Here is a 19,342-nt window from a genome sequence, read left to right on the forward strand (position 1 = left end):
TCATGGCGATTTGACGAAATAAAATAAAATGTGTTGGAAAAGTCAAGTGAAAAGTAAAACAATGTTACCCAAACAAATCGACTGTCTTTAAAGAAAACACGTTTTTCCTTCCTTTCAAATCAAGAGAAATATGTCAGCAATTAGAGCGCATGTAATTAACATCAATCTCAGCAATGCTATGCCATGATCAAAAATACTCTCCATACCCCTGCCTGTACTGCAACCAGTGAACTGCAGAACTCTTAAGCCTTTCTGAAAGTTGAAAAGAATTCAGTAACTCGTATAAAGCCCCATTAACAGTTCCTGAGATACCACAAACACCTGTTGCCCGTGTGCTCCCACCATGGCTTTTTAAGTGGAAATGTTTGCATGCAAAAACAGCAGTGCCCAGGGTGCGATTACAAGGCGAAGACCGCCCCTACCCCCACCCCCAGCCCCGGACACATTCCCCTCTGCGGGGATAAGGGAACTGAGAAAACGGGGGGAGCCAAGGGGCAGAATGCTGTCTCTGCCCCACACCTACTCGGCCGCCATCCTCCCGCCGGCGCCCCACGGCGCGGGGTACTCACAGCTCTAGTCTCGTACAGGACCAGCTTCTGAACCGAGCTGATGATGGGGGCAGCAGCCGCGGGCATGGCTCGAGCTAATATGGGGGCCCCCAAGGCAGGGCACCAGGCCGCAGCCCAAACTGCGGCAGCCTCTGGGCTGCCCCCAAAAGATTCGACGAGGAGACGCCTTAGAAGTTGGACTCCAGGTTCAGCCGGGAAAAACGCCGCTGGACGCTAAATTTATAAGGGAATAGCTAATACTGTTCAGGTGTTTCCGGACCCCTACGCCCCACCTCCAGGCAAGCCCCGCCCCAGACGCGCGGGGGCGGGGCTGGAGGATTTACCAAGGAGAGGTGGTGTAGCTTTCCAGAACCTGCGTGCTGCCGGGGAAGGAAGCTAAGAGCGCCATATTTGATGCTGGCAGGAGGAAAAGTGGGAGGGGAAGAGCGTTGCGGGTTTAGATGAATTTCTCGCTTCTGTGGTCCTTCTCTTTGGAAAAGTGGATAATTTGGGACTGGATTGCTTCTTTTGAAGCGGTTCTCCGAGTTGCGGACAGATTCATTCCCAAGTTGGTCTGTTTTCCCTGCCTACTTCCACTTCTGCCCTTATATTCCTGGAAAGCTACTGTGTTCTTTCACTGAGTGTCTGTTTTTCCCTCCCGTCTCTTTGTTGTCTATTTTTACCCTTAGGAGAATCAACAGAATTCATATTATCCAGAGGGTGTGTGGTTCAGGTAATTTCTTTTAATCACCTAAAGTTGGAAATTTCCAACTTTGCCACATATTTGTTTGTGCATAAGTTTAACCATTTCTAAATTCTAAAAGTGAATTGCGGAGTGTAACGGTGTAGCAATGGCTTTGGAGTTCTGCGTTAAAAGATTTCTTTCTTCTGATGTACGTGAACATAGACAATGCATGTACCCTCCTTGATCGTCACCTTCCATATTTGTGAAAAGGAGGGTATTATAATTATGAATACAAAATTGGGTACAAAAGTGAATATTTAATAAAAAGAGAAAACGTCAGTAAATCATAGACCCCCATCCATAGATCCCGCCCCCCAAGAGGCTTTGCGCTCTTCTCGGCCTTGGGTTCCCTCGGCAACCGCTCAACAGATCCCTTGGCAACCTCTCAACAGACCGTCCAGGGAGCCGGCTTCGGCCAAACGGTGGAGTCTGCCGGGGTCTGCTGAGCCCAGGTAAGTAGGGGTCGGAATTCACCTCTAAGATGCATGTTGGTGTTGCATGAATGGAATCCCACCTCCTGCGGGGACGCCCAACCAGTGCCTTTCCTTGCAAAACTAAACTGGGATCTCCATAAACCCCGCTTTTTAAACCCACTTCCCTTTTCAGGGGATAATGTCTTCATTCCGCAGATATTTACTGAGCACCTACTGTGAGGTGTTAGATGTACTGGAATGGCAGCTAACCTAGCCTAGGTAGAAGTGCTAGGTTTCCCAGGAGATGGGCCCCCTGTTAATCCCAGAACTCACTGCTAGAGGATTTTCCAACTGCTAAGTGTGTTCCCTTCAGTTGCTCAGTTGTGTCCGACTCTTTGCAACCCACCCCATGGACTGCAACACACCGGACTTCCCTGTCCATCACCAACTCCCAGAGCTTGCTCAAACTCATGTCCATTGAGTCGGTGATGCCATCCAACCATCTCATCCTCTGTCATCCCCTTCTCCTCCTGCCTTCAATTTTTCCCAGCATCAGGGTCTTTTCCAATGAGTCAGTTCTTTGCATCAGGTGGCCAAAGTATTGGAGCTTCCATTTCAGCATCAGTCCTTCCAATGAATATTCAGGACTGATTTCCTTTAGGATTGACAGGTATGATCTCCTTGCAGTCCAAGGGACTCAAGAGTCTTCTCCAACCACTACAGTTCAAAAGCATCAATTCTTCAGCGCTCAGCTTTCTTTATAGTCCAACTCTCACATCCATACATGACAACTGGAAAAACCCCTGTCTAGCTCTAACTAGACAGACCTTTGTTGGCAAAGTAATGTCTGCTTTTAATATGCTGTCTAGGTTTGTCATAGCTTTTCTTCCAAGGAGCAAGTATCTTTTAATTTCATGGCTGCAGTCACCACCCACAGTGATTTTGGAGCTCAAAACAATAATCTGTCACTGTTTCCATTGTTTCCCCATCTATTTCCCATGAAGTGATGGGACTGGATGCCATGATCTTAATTTTTTGAATGTTGAGTTTTAAGTCAGCTTTTTTTTTTTCATTCTTTTTCACCTTCATCAAGAGGCTCTTTAGTTCCTCTTCATTTCTGCATTAGAGCGGTGTTATCTGCATACCTGAGGTTGTTGATAATCTTGATTCCAGCTTGTGAGTCATTCAGCCAGGCATTTCCATAATGTGCTCTGCATATAAGTTAAATAAGCAGGGTAACAATATACAGCCTTGATATACCCCTTTCCCAGTTTTGAACCAGTCTATTGTTTCATGTCCTGTTTTAACTGTTGCTTCTTGACCCACATTCGGGTTTCTCAGGAGTGAGGTAAGGTGGTCTGGTATTCCCATCTCTTTAAGAATTTTCAACAGTTTGCTGTGATCCGCACAGCCAAAGGCTTTAACATAGTCAATGAAGCAGAAGTAGGTGTTTTTCTGGAATTCCCTTCCTTTCTCTATGATCAAACGAATGTTGGCAATTGTCTGTTGGCCCCACTGAAAACTGATAGCTTTCCAAGGAGGGATTCCACGCTTCAGTCATGTCCAACTCTTTGCGGCCCTACGGACTGCAGCCCACCAGTCTCCTCTGTCCATGGGATTCTCCAGGTGAGAATATTGTAGTGGGTTGCCATGCCCTCCTCCAGGGGATCTTCCCAACCCAGGGATCAAACCCAAGCCTCTTATATCTCCTGCATTGGCAGGCAGGTTCTTTACCACTAGCAACACCTAGGAAGCCCAAGGTGACAGCTTTCCAAGTCACCCCTTAAATGAATCAGAACAGTATTCCCAAATGTTTTACATGCTCCCTCCAAAAACTAAAGACACTTACAAAATATTGCACTTCCCTTTTAGAAGTAGAAGGTGTAAGGTATAGTAATTTGTACTTTACATTGCAGAGAATGTCTCAGAATGCCCCAGACGACTGGCCACTGGCCTTTGAAAACTTCACCAGTATATTATAACAGGTCCTTGAGTCTTTAAAGGTTTATTTCCCACTTTTTGCTGCTCATATATCTTATGAGGGCATCTAGAACACTGGCTATTTCCTGCTCACCAGGCCTGGTATTGTCAAAACTGTGGATCAACAAGACCCCTTTGTACTATAAATATAGTTACAAAGAGCAGGAGAGTCCTGGGGTAAGACTAAATGTCCACTGCTGACTGTTCTATGTAAATACAAACTGCTTCTGACCCTCCTCCTTGGTGTGTATTGAAAAAAATACATTTTCCAGTTGACTAGCTACATATCAAGTATGAGAAACTGTGTCCCTCTAGCAAAAGGGCTCTGCACAGCAGTTGAAATTAGGGCTACCCCTTGGTTAAGTTTACAGTGGCCCAATATTATCTGTCATGATCTGTCTGGTTTTTGCAGAAATTCAGACTATAGAATTAAACAGGACTGTGCATCTTTTAAGGGCTTCTCTGGAGGCTCAGTGGTAAAGAATTCACTTGCCAATGCAGGAGACACAACTTCGATCCCTGGGTTGGGAAGATCCACTGAAGAAGGAAATGGCAACCCACTCCAGTATTCTTGCATGGGAAATCCCATGAACAGAGGAGCCTGGTGGCCTACAGTCCATGGGGTCACAAAAGAGTCAAACACAACTGAGCAACTATACAACAACATGCTGCTGCTAAGTCGCCTTGGTTGTGTCTGTCTCTTCACGACCCCATGGACGGCAGCCTACCAGGCTCCTCCGTCCATGGAATTTTCCAGGCAAGAGTACTGGAGTGGGGTGCCATTGCCTTCTCCGATACAACAATATGCTGCATCTTTTAAGCAGTTTGGGGGTAGCACTCTTCCATTTCATTCAGAATGATTTACTATTGTTTATCTTGGCCAGAAGCTAAGGAATGGGTATGCAGTTTCAGGGGTTTCCACTTGCCCTTTTCTACACAGTGGCCCTTACTCTACAGTTAGCATACCCCAGTGAAGGTTTTGCCAGCTGCAGTCCCTGTTATGCACTCAAGAACCATGAAAATGACCACTGAGTGATCCTGTAAACACTTTGGATGCACTGTAAGACAGATAGACTTGGACCAAGGCCCCATTTGCCCCTGGTTCTCCATTTGCCCTCATTCTAACAGGAGGCTATGATGGCACTTTGGATCTGCTGGTGTTGATGTCAGCTCAGACCCTGTGTCCTATAGCTTGTGAAAAAGGAGAATATTCCTATATCCAGAGTGTCTGTTTCTCTGGTTAATGGTTGTAGGTTCTCTTGGAGAAGGGCTGGGGAATCCCTATTATCAGTACTTGTTATGGAGTTTGTAGGCTCCATCCTCGAGGGCTCCTTGCCTTCCCTTCGGTAAATTGGCTCTGGAATCATGAACAAGGAATCATGATTTCCACTGTGGCTACTGACATCAGCCTTTGGTTCATTTGCCCTGTGTCATTTTAGAAATGTAAGGTAATCAACATTTTCATTGACTGTTTGTCTGTCTCATCCCTAGAAAGTCCATGTTTATCAACACTGCCATAGATCTCTGTGAGTCCTATTTGTTCCCATTTTGGGTTTGCTGCCCAGTGTAGTAATTATGCCTACTTTGTTTCTGACAGTCAATTGCTACCACCTGGCCTCTGCTCTTCCAGACCCTGTCAGCCCCTTTGACACACGAGAAACCAGTATCATAGCAGCCTCTCCCTTACCTTAATCCTGGCCCCCCAAAAGGACAGCCACCTCTGAGCTTCTTAATGATGACAGTGCCCCCTTACTAGCTCATTCTTTAACATCATAATGAGTAGAGTATACTCTGGCCATCCCAAAGAATAGATTTGGCTAATGGTTCTCTGGCCTAACATAAAAAATCTGTGTAACATGTCACCTCCATGAGTATTTAACACCTTTCTCTATGTCCTCTAAGGCAGTCTGGCATTTTCACCTCATTTACTATAGTCTATTGGTTTCTCCCAAGCATCAAGTAACCTTATCAGCAGTGAAAATTAGGACTTGCTCTAGGTGTCCTAGCTAGGATGTTAAACTATGAGTAGTGTGAGTGAGCCCACATATCAACCAACTCCTATCCAGTCTACATTCCCCCCACCTGGCACCCTCAAGATCTTTCCTAGGCATTTTCTCCTGGTTCCAGTTGGTACATCACAGTCAGGCCCTGAGCTCTTTAGTTGCATAACTTTCTTCCCATCCATTGCCTCCGGTTGGGCTGGGCTGACGCTTAACCCCAGTTACTGCTCTAGAAGTTATGAGAGAAAATACAGGTAGACCTCGTAAAGGTCAAGCTTGTTTTCTGAGGCACCTGCCTCAGGTGAGGCAAGGAGAAGCTGCCCTTTTCCAGATATGAGAAAACTACTTCTATTAATGCAGAGCATTTGGGGTTCAAGACTCAAGGTACTTAGACATCCACCTACATATCTCCATCCCAGGCTTTGGGGCCTTGATTTTACTGTATTTTATGGAGACTCCTTAATAAATGCATGATCTCTTGAAAACGTTTAGATGCATTTTCCCCTTTACAACTACATTTTATACTAATTTTCATGGTATTTTTTTTTCTAATCTTGAAATTTCAGGCCTTTAGTTCATGAAGTTTTCATCTCAATTTTTTAATAGTAATATTTCTTACTACATCTTGTTTCATATTGTCATCTTAAAAAAATATTGGTATTTTAAGCCCATTCGAATATTCTTAACTTCCACAGAAAATGTAACCATATCACATTTACCTGGAAGGATATAGCCCCCTCTCGCTTCCCCAGCGGCTCAATGGTAAAGACTCTACCTGGAGTGCAGGAGACGCAGGAGATGCGGGTTCAGTCCCTTGGTCGGGAAGATCCCCTGGAGAGGGAAATGACAACCCACTCCAGTGTTCTTGCCTGGAGAATTCCATGGACAGAGCAACCTGGCGGACTACTGTCCATGGGGCCACAAACAGTCGAACACAACTGCAGTGAACTGAGCGCACACACACACATTTATTCCCCTCTAATACATTCTTCATGGTTCCATGAGCAATTTCCCAGACCACGAGCACAAAGTTTTGGTCCATCTTTCATGGAAAGTCTGCTCATTAAAATATTTTCATAAGGTTTTATAACTTTTCCATAAAGGGCTTGTATGTCTTTTGTTCTGTTTAATCCTAATTAAATTATTAGTTTATGTTTTTGCTGCTAGGTCATATTTGTCTTTGGTTACACTTTCTAGCTATTTTTGATTTATAGAAATACAACTGAATTTTGTATAGTGACTTTGAATTCAGCAAACTGGACTATTTTATTAATTCTTAAAATTTATCTGTGGTATATTTGAGTTTTCTATGTAAACAATCATATCATCTGGAAATAATTACAGTTTTGTCTTAAAAAAGAATATTTTAAGTATTTAATCATTAGATATAATGGTTATCTTTTTGTCATACACTGTAACAATAAAAGAACTTCTATTCTTAGTAGGTAAGAGGTTTATCTTTTAGTGCTCATTAAAGGGTGCTGAATTATTTCAGACTTCTATTAAGATGATCATATAGTTTTTCTCCTTAAATTTATTTTAATATGAAAATTAATTTTCCCATATTAAACTGTCCTTGAATTCCTGAGGAAACCCAACTTAGTGTAATCTTATCTTCTTCATATATTGCTAAATTCAACTTGCTAATACTTTGATTATGATTTTTAAGAATCTTGTTCATGAATGAAATTGGCATATAATTTTGCTTTTTTGCACTATTCTCTGGTTTAGGTATGGAGGTTATATGAGATCCATAAACTGATGTAAGAAGTCTCCACTTTATCATTTTTCTGAAAGACTGTCTGTATAATTATAAGACTTGGAGCACTTCAATAAAACCATCTGGTTTCCTTGTGTGAAGACTTATAGTTACTGATTCCATTTCTTTAATGGTTATAGAAACACTAAAGTTTTTCTCTTTTTCTTAAGAAGCTGATTTTTCTAGTAATGTCAGTTTTGCTTAAGTTTTCAAATTTATTTGGGATAACTTTATGATAGCATCTTATTATCTATCTGTAGCATTATTTTCTCTGTTTTGCTTCCCTCTATGTCTAATATTGTTTGATCAAGTAGACAGTAAATCATTAAGCATTATGGAAGACTTAACCAATGAAATTCACAAACTTGTGTCAACATTTAAAGAATACTACATCAAACAAATATAAATTGTTTCTTCTTCTCAAAGATTTAGGGAATTTTTTAAAAAATTTATCTTGTGCTAACCCATAAGACAAGACTCGACAAATTTCAAAGAATTATTATAACATGGAGAACATTCTCTGACTATAATGAAAGAAATAAAAAACAAAAACATAGGAAAATCTTAGTTTTGAGATGTGAGAAAACACACCTCTAAAAAACTAATGTCTAATATTGTCTGTGCTTTCTATCTTCTGTTCTTGATCAATCTTGATAGAGTTTTCTATTTGTAAATCTTTTCAAAATACCACTATTTAGCTTTGTTGACCTTCTTTTTATAATGTTTTCTAATTAATTAATTTTTTAAATATTTTTCCTATTTTTATTTTTCTAACTTCTTAAATCGTAAGCTTATATATTTTGTTATATATTAGTTTCATTGTTTTTCAGTTCTACATATTTTCTCTTTTCCATTAGGATTTCCTTCAGAGCCACCAGTAGGCCCTACATACATACCCATAGACAAATTTTTGTGTGTGTATACATATAGCATTTAATTTGATATTTTTAAGTGTCTGCTATTGAGCTTTTAGGGGGTGATTGTGTGTACACTAATTTGACCTTCAATAGAATACACACATCAAAACATTTATGTGTATATGTACATGTGTGTATTTTTTCCTTAATTTAGTCTTTCAAAGAGACTATTTTAGCTGTCTTTTATGTAACATATATTGGCTTTTGCTTTCTGTCTCAAACTATGAACCAAGTATTGTTTTCATAGATCAGTTTAACTTATTTGCCATTACTGGCAAAACCCATCTCTCATTGAAGTGGAATGGCTTCTGAGCTCAGTAAATTCACAGAATATTCTAGTTCTCCCCAACCTGCCTGCCTATTTCTCCTAAATTAGGCACTTTAACAATCTTACTCTTTCTTACTATAGTGTTTTGTATTATGACTTCTCAAGAGAAGACAGAAAAGCATCCTTTTGTGGATATATTTAACGAAGATGAAGCTGACATAAACTTTATGTTGTCTAAACCTGTTTGCTTTGTTGTATTTGGGAAACCAGTAAGTTATCTCTTCTAACTTATTATTCAATGTAATTAAAAAATTTTAAAGTCATAATCTAATGTTACCATATAAGAATGAAAACCACATAGTGTGCTAATTTTTTAATTGTTTTTTAGACTTTCATTGTATGACTTGAACTCTGATATAGTGCTGGTTGTAAATTATAACTTTCTCTCCTCTTGTACACTATTACTGAAAAGGAACCTAAGTTATATTTATCTTTGCTTTTATATTACAAAAAAATTAACTCATCAAAGCACTGCTCTATGACAATTAGTAATAGTATGTGATCCAAAGTTATTTCACACTCAATTTTCACATAAAACTTCTATGAAGTTTTTTGGGAGGCTCTCTGGTTATGTGAAGGCAGGACTCTAAGGAGACAAACGGAAGATTCTCCCATCAGTGTCTAGAGCTGCTGAGACGGAATGTGCTTCATCTTCACCCACAGTTTGTTAGTGGACCTATGTATCAGTTTTCCACAAAACAGGAAGAAACCAAGAATGGCTGTTGTAAGACAGCTTTCCTTCCTAGTAAGGACCTCTAGATGAGAACTGTTTTCAGCCACTGAGCTAGTTGGTAGCTACCATTAAAGGGCCTGAGGTGGTTAATATAAAAGCCTCTCTGGAATAGCAGAGTCTTAGGACTGAACCCAATTCTTGACTTGCTTTACTACAGACTCTGGGACAGAGTCAAGAAATGTTTCCAATAACTTTTATTATGTTTCTAAAAACATAATGGAGTTTTAAAAGTCAACAGTGGAAGCAATCAGATGTAAACATTACTTCATTAAAGTGAGCTTTTATCTTTAAACTATGATACTTTTCAAAGATGTCTATTGAGAAGCAAGTTTTTGGTCTTGAAAGTTACTATATGGAAGTCTTTACATATAGTCATTCACAATCATAAACTTTCAGTTCAGTTCAGTTCAGTCGCTCAGTCGTGTCTGACTCTTTGCGACCCCATGAATCGCAGCACACCAGGCCTCCCTGTCCATCACCAACTTCCGGAGTTCACTCAAACTCACATCCATCGGTGATGCCATCCAGCCATCCTCTGTCGTCCCCTCTTCCTCCTGCCCCCAATCCCTCCCAGCTTCAGAGTCTTTTCCAATGAGTCAACTCTTCGCATGAGGTGGCCAAAGTACTGGAGTACTTTAGCATCATTCCTTCCAAAGAACACCCAGGGCTGATCTCCTTTAGAATAGACTGGTTGGATCTCCTTGCAGTCCAAGGGACTCTCAAGAGTCTTCTCCAACACCACAGTTCAAAAGCATCAATTCTTTGGCGCTCAGCCTTCTTCACAGTCCAACTCTCACATCCATACATGACCACTGGAAAAACCATAAGGAAATAAAATAATGAATCGCAATATTATCACAATGATTTGTATTCAGAATTATAAAATTTAACAATTCAAGAGGGCAATGGCTAGAATACCATTACAGTATACCTTCCTGATTTCAGGACTATTTTCTTAATTAAAAAAAAAAATCACTTCACAAAATGTGACAAGTGGGACAGTTAACAGAGAAAAATGAAGCTATAAATATTTCATACCTAGGATCTATTCTTTATTTATTGTATGGAAAAAATTTTACTTGATAATATTTATGTAATTGTAGTACCTATTAATATAATCTTTAAAAATTGTGTTTTGTTGGAAAATAGCTATTCTCTTAGGTTTTACATAATTTCTTTCTTTTTAAGGGGGTTGGGAAGACAACATTAGCCCAACAGATAACACAGGCATGGAAATGTATTCGTGTAGAAGGTAAATTTTACCTTTCCCCCCCAATATTTTATTATGAAAACTTTCAAATATGCATTAAAATGTAAAGCATTATACAATGAACACCCATACGCCCATCTACTTACTATCTAGAGTCTATGGTTATTTGCTGTATTTGCTTTATCAGACATCACTACCAACCCTGTTTAATGTTATCTTTAAAATAGCATCAAACATGTTTTGCCCTTTTGTTAGTCTTAATTTTGGTCATAGAATTTAAGACGTTTATGAAACATCTTTGACTCCATTCTACTGCCTCCAGTTCTCTAACTGCATAATTTAGAATGAATGGGGATATGTGTGTTGTGGGTATCTCCCTATGAAAGATGAGAAGAGATGGAACTCTCACAGCTGCTCATGGGAAGATTTCCCAGGACTGAATTATCTTCAATGATTAATTTTATTTTTTATCATTTGTAATTCACTTTTCATTCTTTGCAATATATAAGACAGGGATTTGTATCTTTGTACATACATATTCTTTTAATCAATAAAACTATTTATGCCTTAATAGAAAAATAAGCAAGAGAATGAATCTATAATTCATAAAAGTAGAAATAAAAATGGACAAATATACGAAAAAGAGTTTAACTTTGTTATTATTCAAAGAAATGCTAAGGTAAATAATCTGATCCATATTTGCTGAATAGATTGGCAGTGAATCCTTACAGTTTCTACTATCATTGTTGGTAAGAATGTTATCAAATGAGCATTTCACATGCTGTTAGTGAAATGGTGATCTGGTACAACTTGGAGGGAGAACAATTTGTTAACACGTAACACAAACACACCCAAAACTTTAAAAATGTCCCCTTTTTCTTTATCAAAATAAAATCCACTTGTAGGAAATCTTAAAAAGCACCAAACTTATCCTAGATTAACAGCAGATAGGGACATCATAGGTTCCTGGGTCCTCCCCTAGGTTATGCCCCTGTCATTTCTCTCCTAGAATATCTTTCATCATGGGATTAAATATCTCCTCTTAAAAAGGAACCAAGTCATTAGAGATTAATTTCAGAGTTTTATCTATTTTTAACATTTCTGGATGTATAACTTCCTTTTATACAATCAGTATGCAAAATTAATGGGCCGTAGATATAACTATGCATGGTTATAAAAGTATCTGGACTAGTAATGTTAATGCTAGTGTATACTTTGTATAATACTAATTTCCAGATCACTGTCATATACAACCTCATTTCATCCGTATTCCCTGGTATACTACACAGAGCACAAGCATGCAAGGTGCAAAGGTGTTTGGGAAGTTAGCTTCCCCAGGATCTTTTAGCTGGGTGAATGTCCGAGAGAAGTTGTTTATGGAATACGTTCCGCTACCTTGTACTTTAGATAGGCTTAGATGATATAATGAGTGTAAATGTGCTTTGTAAACTCTAAAGTGACACAAAGATCAATGTGTGTTACTAGTTAAAAACACACAAATATGTTTCTTACTTGAAATTCTCAGAACAATTTGTGCTAATATTCTGAATTCATATTTTAGCTTTACCAATTTTGGAAGAACAGATTGCCAGTGACACTATAACGGGAGCTATGGTAAATCTAAGTTTCAAAACTGTTATGATTTCTTTGAAAGCTGTGTATCACATGGACATTATACAATCATATACGATATCTATGCTTGTTCTTAGTTGCAGTCAATGCTGATCAGTGGCCAAAGCATTCCAGATGAACTTGTCACAAAGTTAATGTTGGAGAAGCTGAACTCCTCAGAAGTCTCTCACTTTGGTATGTTCATTTGTATACGTCAGTGGCTCTCAGAGCAACCTTAAGACTCATGGTTTATCTGAGGCACAAATAATTCCTGGAGTTGCAGTTTTTATTTTTTCCCCTGGCACAGGAATCCTGGAGTCTGAATTCAGTTGAGTAACTCTGATAGTTTTATTTGCTTGTTTACTTGTTTTTGTTCTTCAGAATCTACATTTGTTCTCAAATTTTAAGTTTATGTGATTCAGCCTTCTTTAAACCACGTGTTACCCAGCAAAAGCACCAATAACCTGCTGTGGCCCTTCCTGCAGTGCTGACAGCCTCTGATAACTGCTTTCCTATTTGCCCTGAGTTTTATTACTAAGCCCTGTCAATGGTTAGATTTCTCTGCATTAATCCACACTCATAAGACAGAAATGGGAACTAGAATGGCACCAACTTATCCTCTGGCTCCAGATACTTGCAGGCTTCAGCCTTTATCCAGTCTACCCTCTGACTCTGGACCCAAGAAATCTCTCTGTGCTCAAACAGATGCTGAACTGGGACTTTGGGCCTAATTTCCCAAGACAGACTACTGAAGTTCAGAATAACTAAAAGGAAAAGGGCAAACTCTATGGCATTTGCCAAAGAAGAAAGAAGAATCAAGATATGTTTGGGAGAAAATCATCCACCTGAAAGAGATTTACTGAATGAGAGAAAAAAAATATAGAGATCTGCTTTATAGTCTCAGTACATTAAGAGAGGGCGCTGTGACTATTAAGAATACAGGGGCACAAATAAAGTGCAGTACAGTGAAAATCAATAGTGGAAATAGCAACAGCAGACTTCTCACTGAAGACTGTATATATGTGCATGTGTATACATATATAGTTAGTTGCAGTCGATGTTGATGTTGATCAGTGGCCAGAGATGTAGATGATATATATATATATAATCTATATGAAGAAAGATCTAGATATACAGAATGAACTATTTAATACATAAATATATTAATATATCCACATATCTCTTTTATTTCATATAAATATACTTTATGTATCCATCCATTTAACTATATACTGATCAGTAATAAAGAGAATGTGTTTAGTCTCCTAGTCGTGTAGGACTCTTTGTGACTCCATGGACTGTAGCCCGCCAGGCTTCTCTGTCCGAGGGGCTTCTCCAGGCAAGAATACTGGAGTGGGTTGCCATTCCCTCCTCCAACGAAGAGAATGAACTTAGGAAAAGCACTCAGAATGAGGAAAGTAAAATGAATAAAAAGGTAAAAAAAGACAATCACAGAATTCCAGCATAGGTCACTAAATTACCTCAAAAAGTATAATGATTGAAACTGAAGACTATATATAAAGGTATATAGGCAAATATCTTTTTGTTTTTTCTTTACTTCACCTTGCTGCTGCTGCTGCTGCTGCTAAGTAGCTTCAGTCGTGTCCAACTCTGTGCGACCCCATAGACGGCAGCCCACCGGGCTCCCTGGTCCCTGGGATTCTCCAGGCAAGAACACTGGAGTGGGTTGCCATTTCCTTCTCCAATGCATGAAAGTGAAAAGTGAAAGTGAAGTGGCTCAGTCGTGCCCGACTCTTAGCGACCCCATGGACTGCAGCCTACCAGGCTCCTCCATCCATGGGATTTTCCAGGCAAGAGTACTGGAGTGAGGTGCCATTGCCTTCTCTGTTACTTCACCTTACCTCTTATGAAAGTTTAGAGTGACTTAGTCACAAAAAGATGGCATAAATTATAAGTACTGGCAAAAAGAGAAAAAAAAAAAGAAACATTAGAAAAATAAATCTACTCAGCTTGCCATTCACAATATTCATAACCTTTCTGACTTATTATGGAAAATGTCAAATGAAAGTAGAGAGACTGGTATAAAATCCCCCATGTGTCTATCACCCAGTTTCAACAATGACAACTCTTGTCCAGTCTTATTTATACACACTTCTGACTATACCCCTCCCCCAACCAACTTTACTTTGAAGCTAATCCATATCATATCATCTGTAAATGTTTTAGTTTGTATCTCAAAAAGATAAGGATTCCTTTAAATTTTATTATATTACCATTATCATACCTAAAAATTAATAATAATTCATCTACTAACCCATCTGTGGTCAAATTTCACCCTGTACGTCATATACTTTTTTTCTAGTTGGCTTCAGTTTGTTGTCTGTTTGTTTGAAGCAGGATCCAACCAACCAGGTTTCACATATAGCTGTTGCTTCATGTGTCACAATTCCCTTTTAATCTATAAATTGCCCATACGTCTGTCTAGCAGCTTGTGTTTTTTTATGCTAAAGAAACTGGTTATTTGTCTTTGAGTTTCCTAAGCTTCTGAGTTTTGCCAGTTACACCTCCTGGTATCATTCAATGTATTCCTCTTTCCCCTAGACTTCTGGTACACTGGTACTGGTCCTGGGAGCTAGCAGAGGAAAAGTCAGTCGTATAATAATTCTTGAGCCCGCGGGCCATAATATCAGCATGCAAGTGCATGGCCTCAGTCTAGGCATACACAACCGGGCTCATTTAAAGGCTATAGTGAAGGCAGGATGTCGAGTCCCTTCTACCCAGCCTCCCCTCACCCATCCTACAGCAGCCCCAGAGAAATTTCTTTGGAACCTAGCACTTTGCTAAACACAGTTAGAAACTCTCTGCTAAGCAAGGATTCTTTCTGATGTTTGGTCTTATCCAGCAGCCTGGTAGATGGTAGAAGCAATATTGAAAGTGAAGGGCTTTCAAAATAGATATTAACTTGGGTCAGGGCCTGGGTGAGGCTGGGTGATTGATGATTCCAAAATCCCAAAGATGGATATGTGCTGCCAGGAACCCTGCACAGTAAAGTATTGCCAGATCCAATCAATGTTTTTCTGTACCAGAGCCCTTTTATACTTGGAGCGTCTATCACTATTTAAAAAAAAAAAACTTTACATTATCTATTAGTTATAAACCTTTTATTCACAGCCTGTCATGCTGTGTTGTCCTTGAGCCAAAATCAGATTCCATGAGCTGCATCCTCACCCAAGATAAAAAGGAAGAGTCAATTCCTGGGTACCATAAGAAGCCCCTCTCTGCATTCTCTTTCTATATTCCAGAAAAAATCATTTTCCCAAGTGACTGATGAACAGCCTTGGTCTGGGCAGCCCCTGCCAAGGTGTGTCATATTGTAGATGGTACTATAAGTCATTGATCACCAGTGTGTCCATTCATGTCAGGCTGGCATGAGGTGAGATAACTATCAGGGCTGGCTGGGTGCTAAGCTACCTGAAGTCCATGAATCTCTCAACACTTCAGCCTAAGAGCAGTGGCATGCCATCTTCGGTTTTGTGGGAATACCTTCTTCTTCCCACTGTGCCAGAAAGCGGTGGCAAAGTGATGGTATGGGCCAGTTGGCTTCCCCTGGGCAGTGGTGTGAACAGTCTGAGTTGTCCCTTGGTGGGGGTGATGCAGGCTGGGCATTAGCCTGCCGAGTGCCTATCTTGCCTATGATGGAATATGCAGAGCTTCCCAGCAAGAAGGGGTGTAGGGTCTACTATTCCTCCATCTTCAAAGCATGGAGTGTAAGGGCTTAGTAATGGTGTCAAGGAAAGGTGGGATGGGATGGTGGAATCCTCACCCATGCTTCCATCTTTACAACACATCTCTGGGATTAGAGAGGTTGATGGTGGGTTCAGCCACTCTGAGAAGTATCCCCTTGAGATCTTCCCAGAATTGGATCTAGAGAACTAAGTTATTCCTCTAAATCTTCAACGGTGAGACAAGCAACATAACTATCTGTGCCACAATTCTTCCATAAATATATTTCTGGGGTCTGGATATGATGATAACTGGCCACCTCTCAATGGGTAAAGCGCCCAAATCCATTGCTCAGAACACTGAGGCAGAACACTAAGAGCCAGACCCCATGGAAACAACCTGCTATTTCTGCTGGTTCTACCTTCCAGCTGGTTCCACCAGGAAAGAGACCAAGTAGGAAAGTCATTCGAATATACATGTCTACCCAAGGTTTGGCATGCCTGCAAACAGTCACACTTGGAATGCCTGAGAAGCTCTCTGAGCAGTGGCAGTGGTTGTGGTAATGGGCAGGGTGCTAGAGAGCACTGCAAACAGAGTGCCAAGCATCTTTCTGTCATCCAGTTGAGATACACAGAGCTGAGCAGTGCTGGCAGCAGAGGGGATGGGAGGGAGGTCTTGTGTAGTGCCTTGTTGCTTAGAGGGGGAGGGCATGATCTCTGGGGACTGACTGGTCTCTGGACTTATCTGATCAAGATAGGTCAGCTGGGCAAGGGTTGAATTCAGTCTGGGGCTGAGTCATGCAGTCACCTTCACGGCAGCACCCAGCACTGCAGTGTGTCAGTCCGGGGGGTTAATGCCAGCCATCATGTCCCAGAGGCGGCACTTGACAACCTCACTCCACTAACTTTTTATAAAATGTGTGCCAAAAATCAAAGCTTAATAACCATAATTTGTCAGTTCCTCCAAGGAAAAAATATTCTATAAAACAGCAGAAAAAATTTGTTGAAGGCCTTTAATTTCCAGTGACAGAGTCAAGACTTTATTCTGTTCTATTAAGAGAAAGGTTTATCTGCTGTATGGCTCAGGAAACTCAAACAGGGGCTCTATATCAACTTAGAGGAGTGGGATGGGGAGGGAGATGGGAGGGAGGTTCAAAAGGGAGGGAGTATACGTACACCTACGGGTGATTCATGTTGAGGTTTGACAGAAAACAACAAAATTCTGTAAAGCAATTATCCTTCAATTAAAAAATAAATAAATTTTAAAAAAGAGAAAGGTTTCTCAAACAATAGAGTGACATATTAAATAAATATATTAAGGAAACTAATATGATAATGGTATCAAGGGTGAATTTCAATGAGCAGATATAGGTTTTTGGGTAGGGATGCAAGCCAATAAACATACTAAGCCAAAATCATATTAATAATGTTGTTTCTTAACTGTATGAGGGTTACATGGGTATTTTTTTTACTCTCTGTAACTTATATAAACACTGCATATGTACTGTACATATACTGTATATGTATATTCTATTATATTATGAAATATTAATTCAAGAAAGAAAAATAATATACCATGCAACCCCTACGATTTACCTTTACCACTCATCATATGAGTTTTCCTAAGATGAGTTAAAGAATTACTGGCATGGAATTTCCTTCTCTAGGCACCTCTTGTGCCTAAAATAAATTGATTTGGAATTTTTAAAGATGTTTCCTCTAGCCCAATAGTTTTATTGTGAGAAAAACATTATTCATGGTTATACATCATGTGGCAATAACCTTAATTATTAATTTTAAATGTCAACAGATATTTTAAGATCAGTGTTAGTATTCATCAATAGAGAAATGATGTTTTTATAAATAATAATAAATCTGCTCTCAGATATTGATAATATTATAAAACTTTAAAAATTATATTTCACTCTACAGGCTATATTATCACTGAAATACCATCACTTTCACAGGATGCCATGACTACTCTGCAGCAAATAGAATTAATTAGAAATTTAAAATTGAAACCTGATATTATAATCAATATTAAGGTAAGAATATGTCTTTCTAGTATAGAGTATATAAACATTATCTTTGATAGTTAAATTCAAGGAATGTTATTAATTTTTTAAGGAGTCAAGGAAAAATAACTATGAATCAATTTTAGGGACTGAATTGTATTTTCTCATACCTCCATTCTTTTGCTCCTGTAGCTCTGTCCACAGGAAATACCTTCTTGTCCCTTCACCAGGCTTAACCATAGTCATTCTTTGAATGTCAGTTCAGGCATCATCTCTACAGAATGTTCCCTGATGACCACCCCCTCCACAGTAACACAAACAACAACTGACTCATTCTTACGCTCTCTCTCTCTCTCCTTATACCCCACTCTCTACTCACCACAGAAAAGTTAAATATTGTCTGACAACCGTTCATATTGCTCTTTTCTATCATATTATTAATACCGCATTATATTATAATTGTCCATTTTCTTCTAGACTCATGCCTTGCTTGGAGGCGGGAACCATGTCTTACTCCTGTAAACATCAAATAGCACAATAAATGGTACCTAATAAGGCGGCCAGTTAAATAAAATGAAAGGATGAACAAATGATTCCGATGTATGAATGTTAATAACATTGCTAGGTTGGTCCCAGTTCTTTCCTTTACCAACTGTAGAACTTGGTAAATCACATTTAGGAGCCTCAGTTTCCTCTAAACAAAGATGATACAAAGATAGCTGCCTCATAGGGTTATGGTAAGAATGCAGTGAGGTGAGGATCCCTAGTTTATAAAATGAATGATAGCTATTTATAATAATACCCTGCCTGGTTCCCCAAAGGGTTTGACAACTCAAAATAAATACGTCAGATGGTTCTCAGCTCAGGTGCGGGGACTCAGTGGTGTGTTTGGGCCAGCTGTGAGAGACAGGTGGCATACAGTGCTGGGGTGGTGTTATCTGCAGCCCCAGCCACAGATCATGGTCAAGGGCCAATCAACATCCCTTTGTGACTTTTGGAATGTCACCCATGTGAACATGTGTATAATGGAGAAAAGAAAAAACAAATCTCAAAGATTTAACTGAAACCAAATATAAAGTCTAGGCCATGGAAAATAGAGAGTGTACAGGAAATTAAGACTTAGTGGAATAAGAACACACAGATATACAGGCAGCAAGGCCCCAAATGCTCACTAAATTTGGGTCATGAATTTGGTTCTAAGTTTGATGAGCCAAAGTAGAAGGGGAAATGTGACCAGTTATATAAAATTCACTTTGTCCTTGAGAAGATGAGGAATTCCTCAGGAAAAACTTAATGAGAGATATGTCTTAAAATGGGTTCAATATAAGGATTGTACTGTGTGTAGAAAATGAAGTCCTTAACCCCACTAATATTAGAAGTGTGACGGTAGGTGTCCATGG

The 19,342-nt window shown here is 39.6% G+C and overlaps 2 protein-coding genes across 2 annotated transcripts in view; one reads left to right on the plus strand and one right to left on the minus strand.

Moving 5' to 3' along the window:
- Positions 1 to 635, minus strand: part of FIG4 (FIG4 phosphoinositide 5-phosphatase) — a 181,126-nt gene extending 180,491 nt beyond the window's left edge. Inside the window, exon 1 of the mRNA XM_068985104.1 lies at positions 570 to 635. Within this exon, the coding sequence (XP_068841205.1) occupies positions 570 to 635 (66 nt within the window). The remainder of the gene's footprint in view (positions 1 to 569) is intronic.
- Positions 636 to 8,782: 8,147 nt separating this feature from the next.
- The window catches only part of AK9 (adenylate kinase 9), a 115,129-nt gene continuing 104,569 nt past the window's right edge, over positions 8,783 to 19,342 (plus strand). The window contains exons 1-5 of the mRNA XM_068984940.1: positions 8,783 to 8,899; positions 10,612 to 10,675; positions 12,195 to 12,247; positions 12,343 to 12,439; positions 17,860 to 17,972. Coding sequence (XP_068841041.1) covers positions 8,783 to 8,899; positions 10,612 to 10,675; positions 12,195 to 12,247; positions 12,343 to 12,439; positions 17,860 to 17,972 — 444 coding nt within the window. The remainder of the gene's footprint in view (positions 8,900 to 10,611; positions 10,676 to 12,194; positions 12,248 to 12,342; positions 12,440 to 17,859; positions 17,973 to 19,342) is intronic.

Source organism: Capricornis sumatraensis, chromosome 13 (assembly GCF_032405125.1).
Source record: "Capricornis sumatraensis isolate serow.1 chromosome 13, serow.2, whole genome shotgun sequence".
Classification (NCBI taxonomy): domain Eukaryota; kingdom Metazoa; phylum Chordata; class Mammalia; order Artiodactyla; family Bovidae; genus Capricornis; species Capricornis sumatraensis.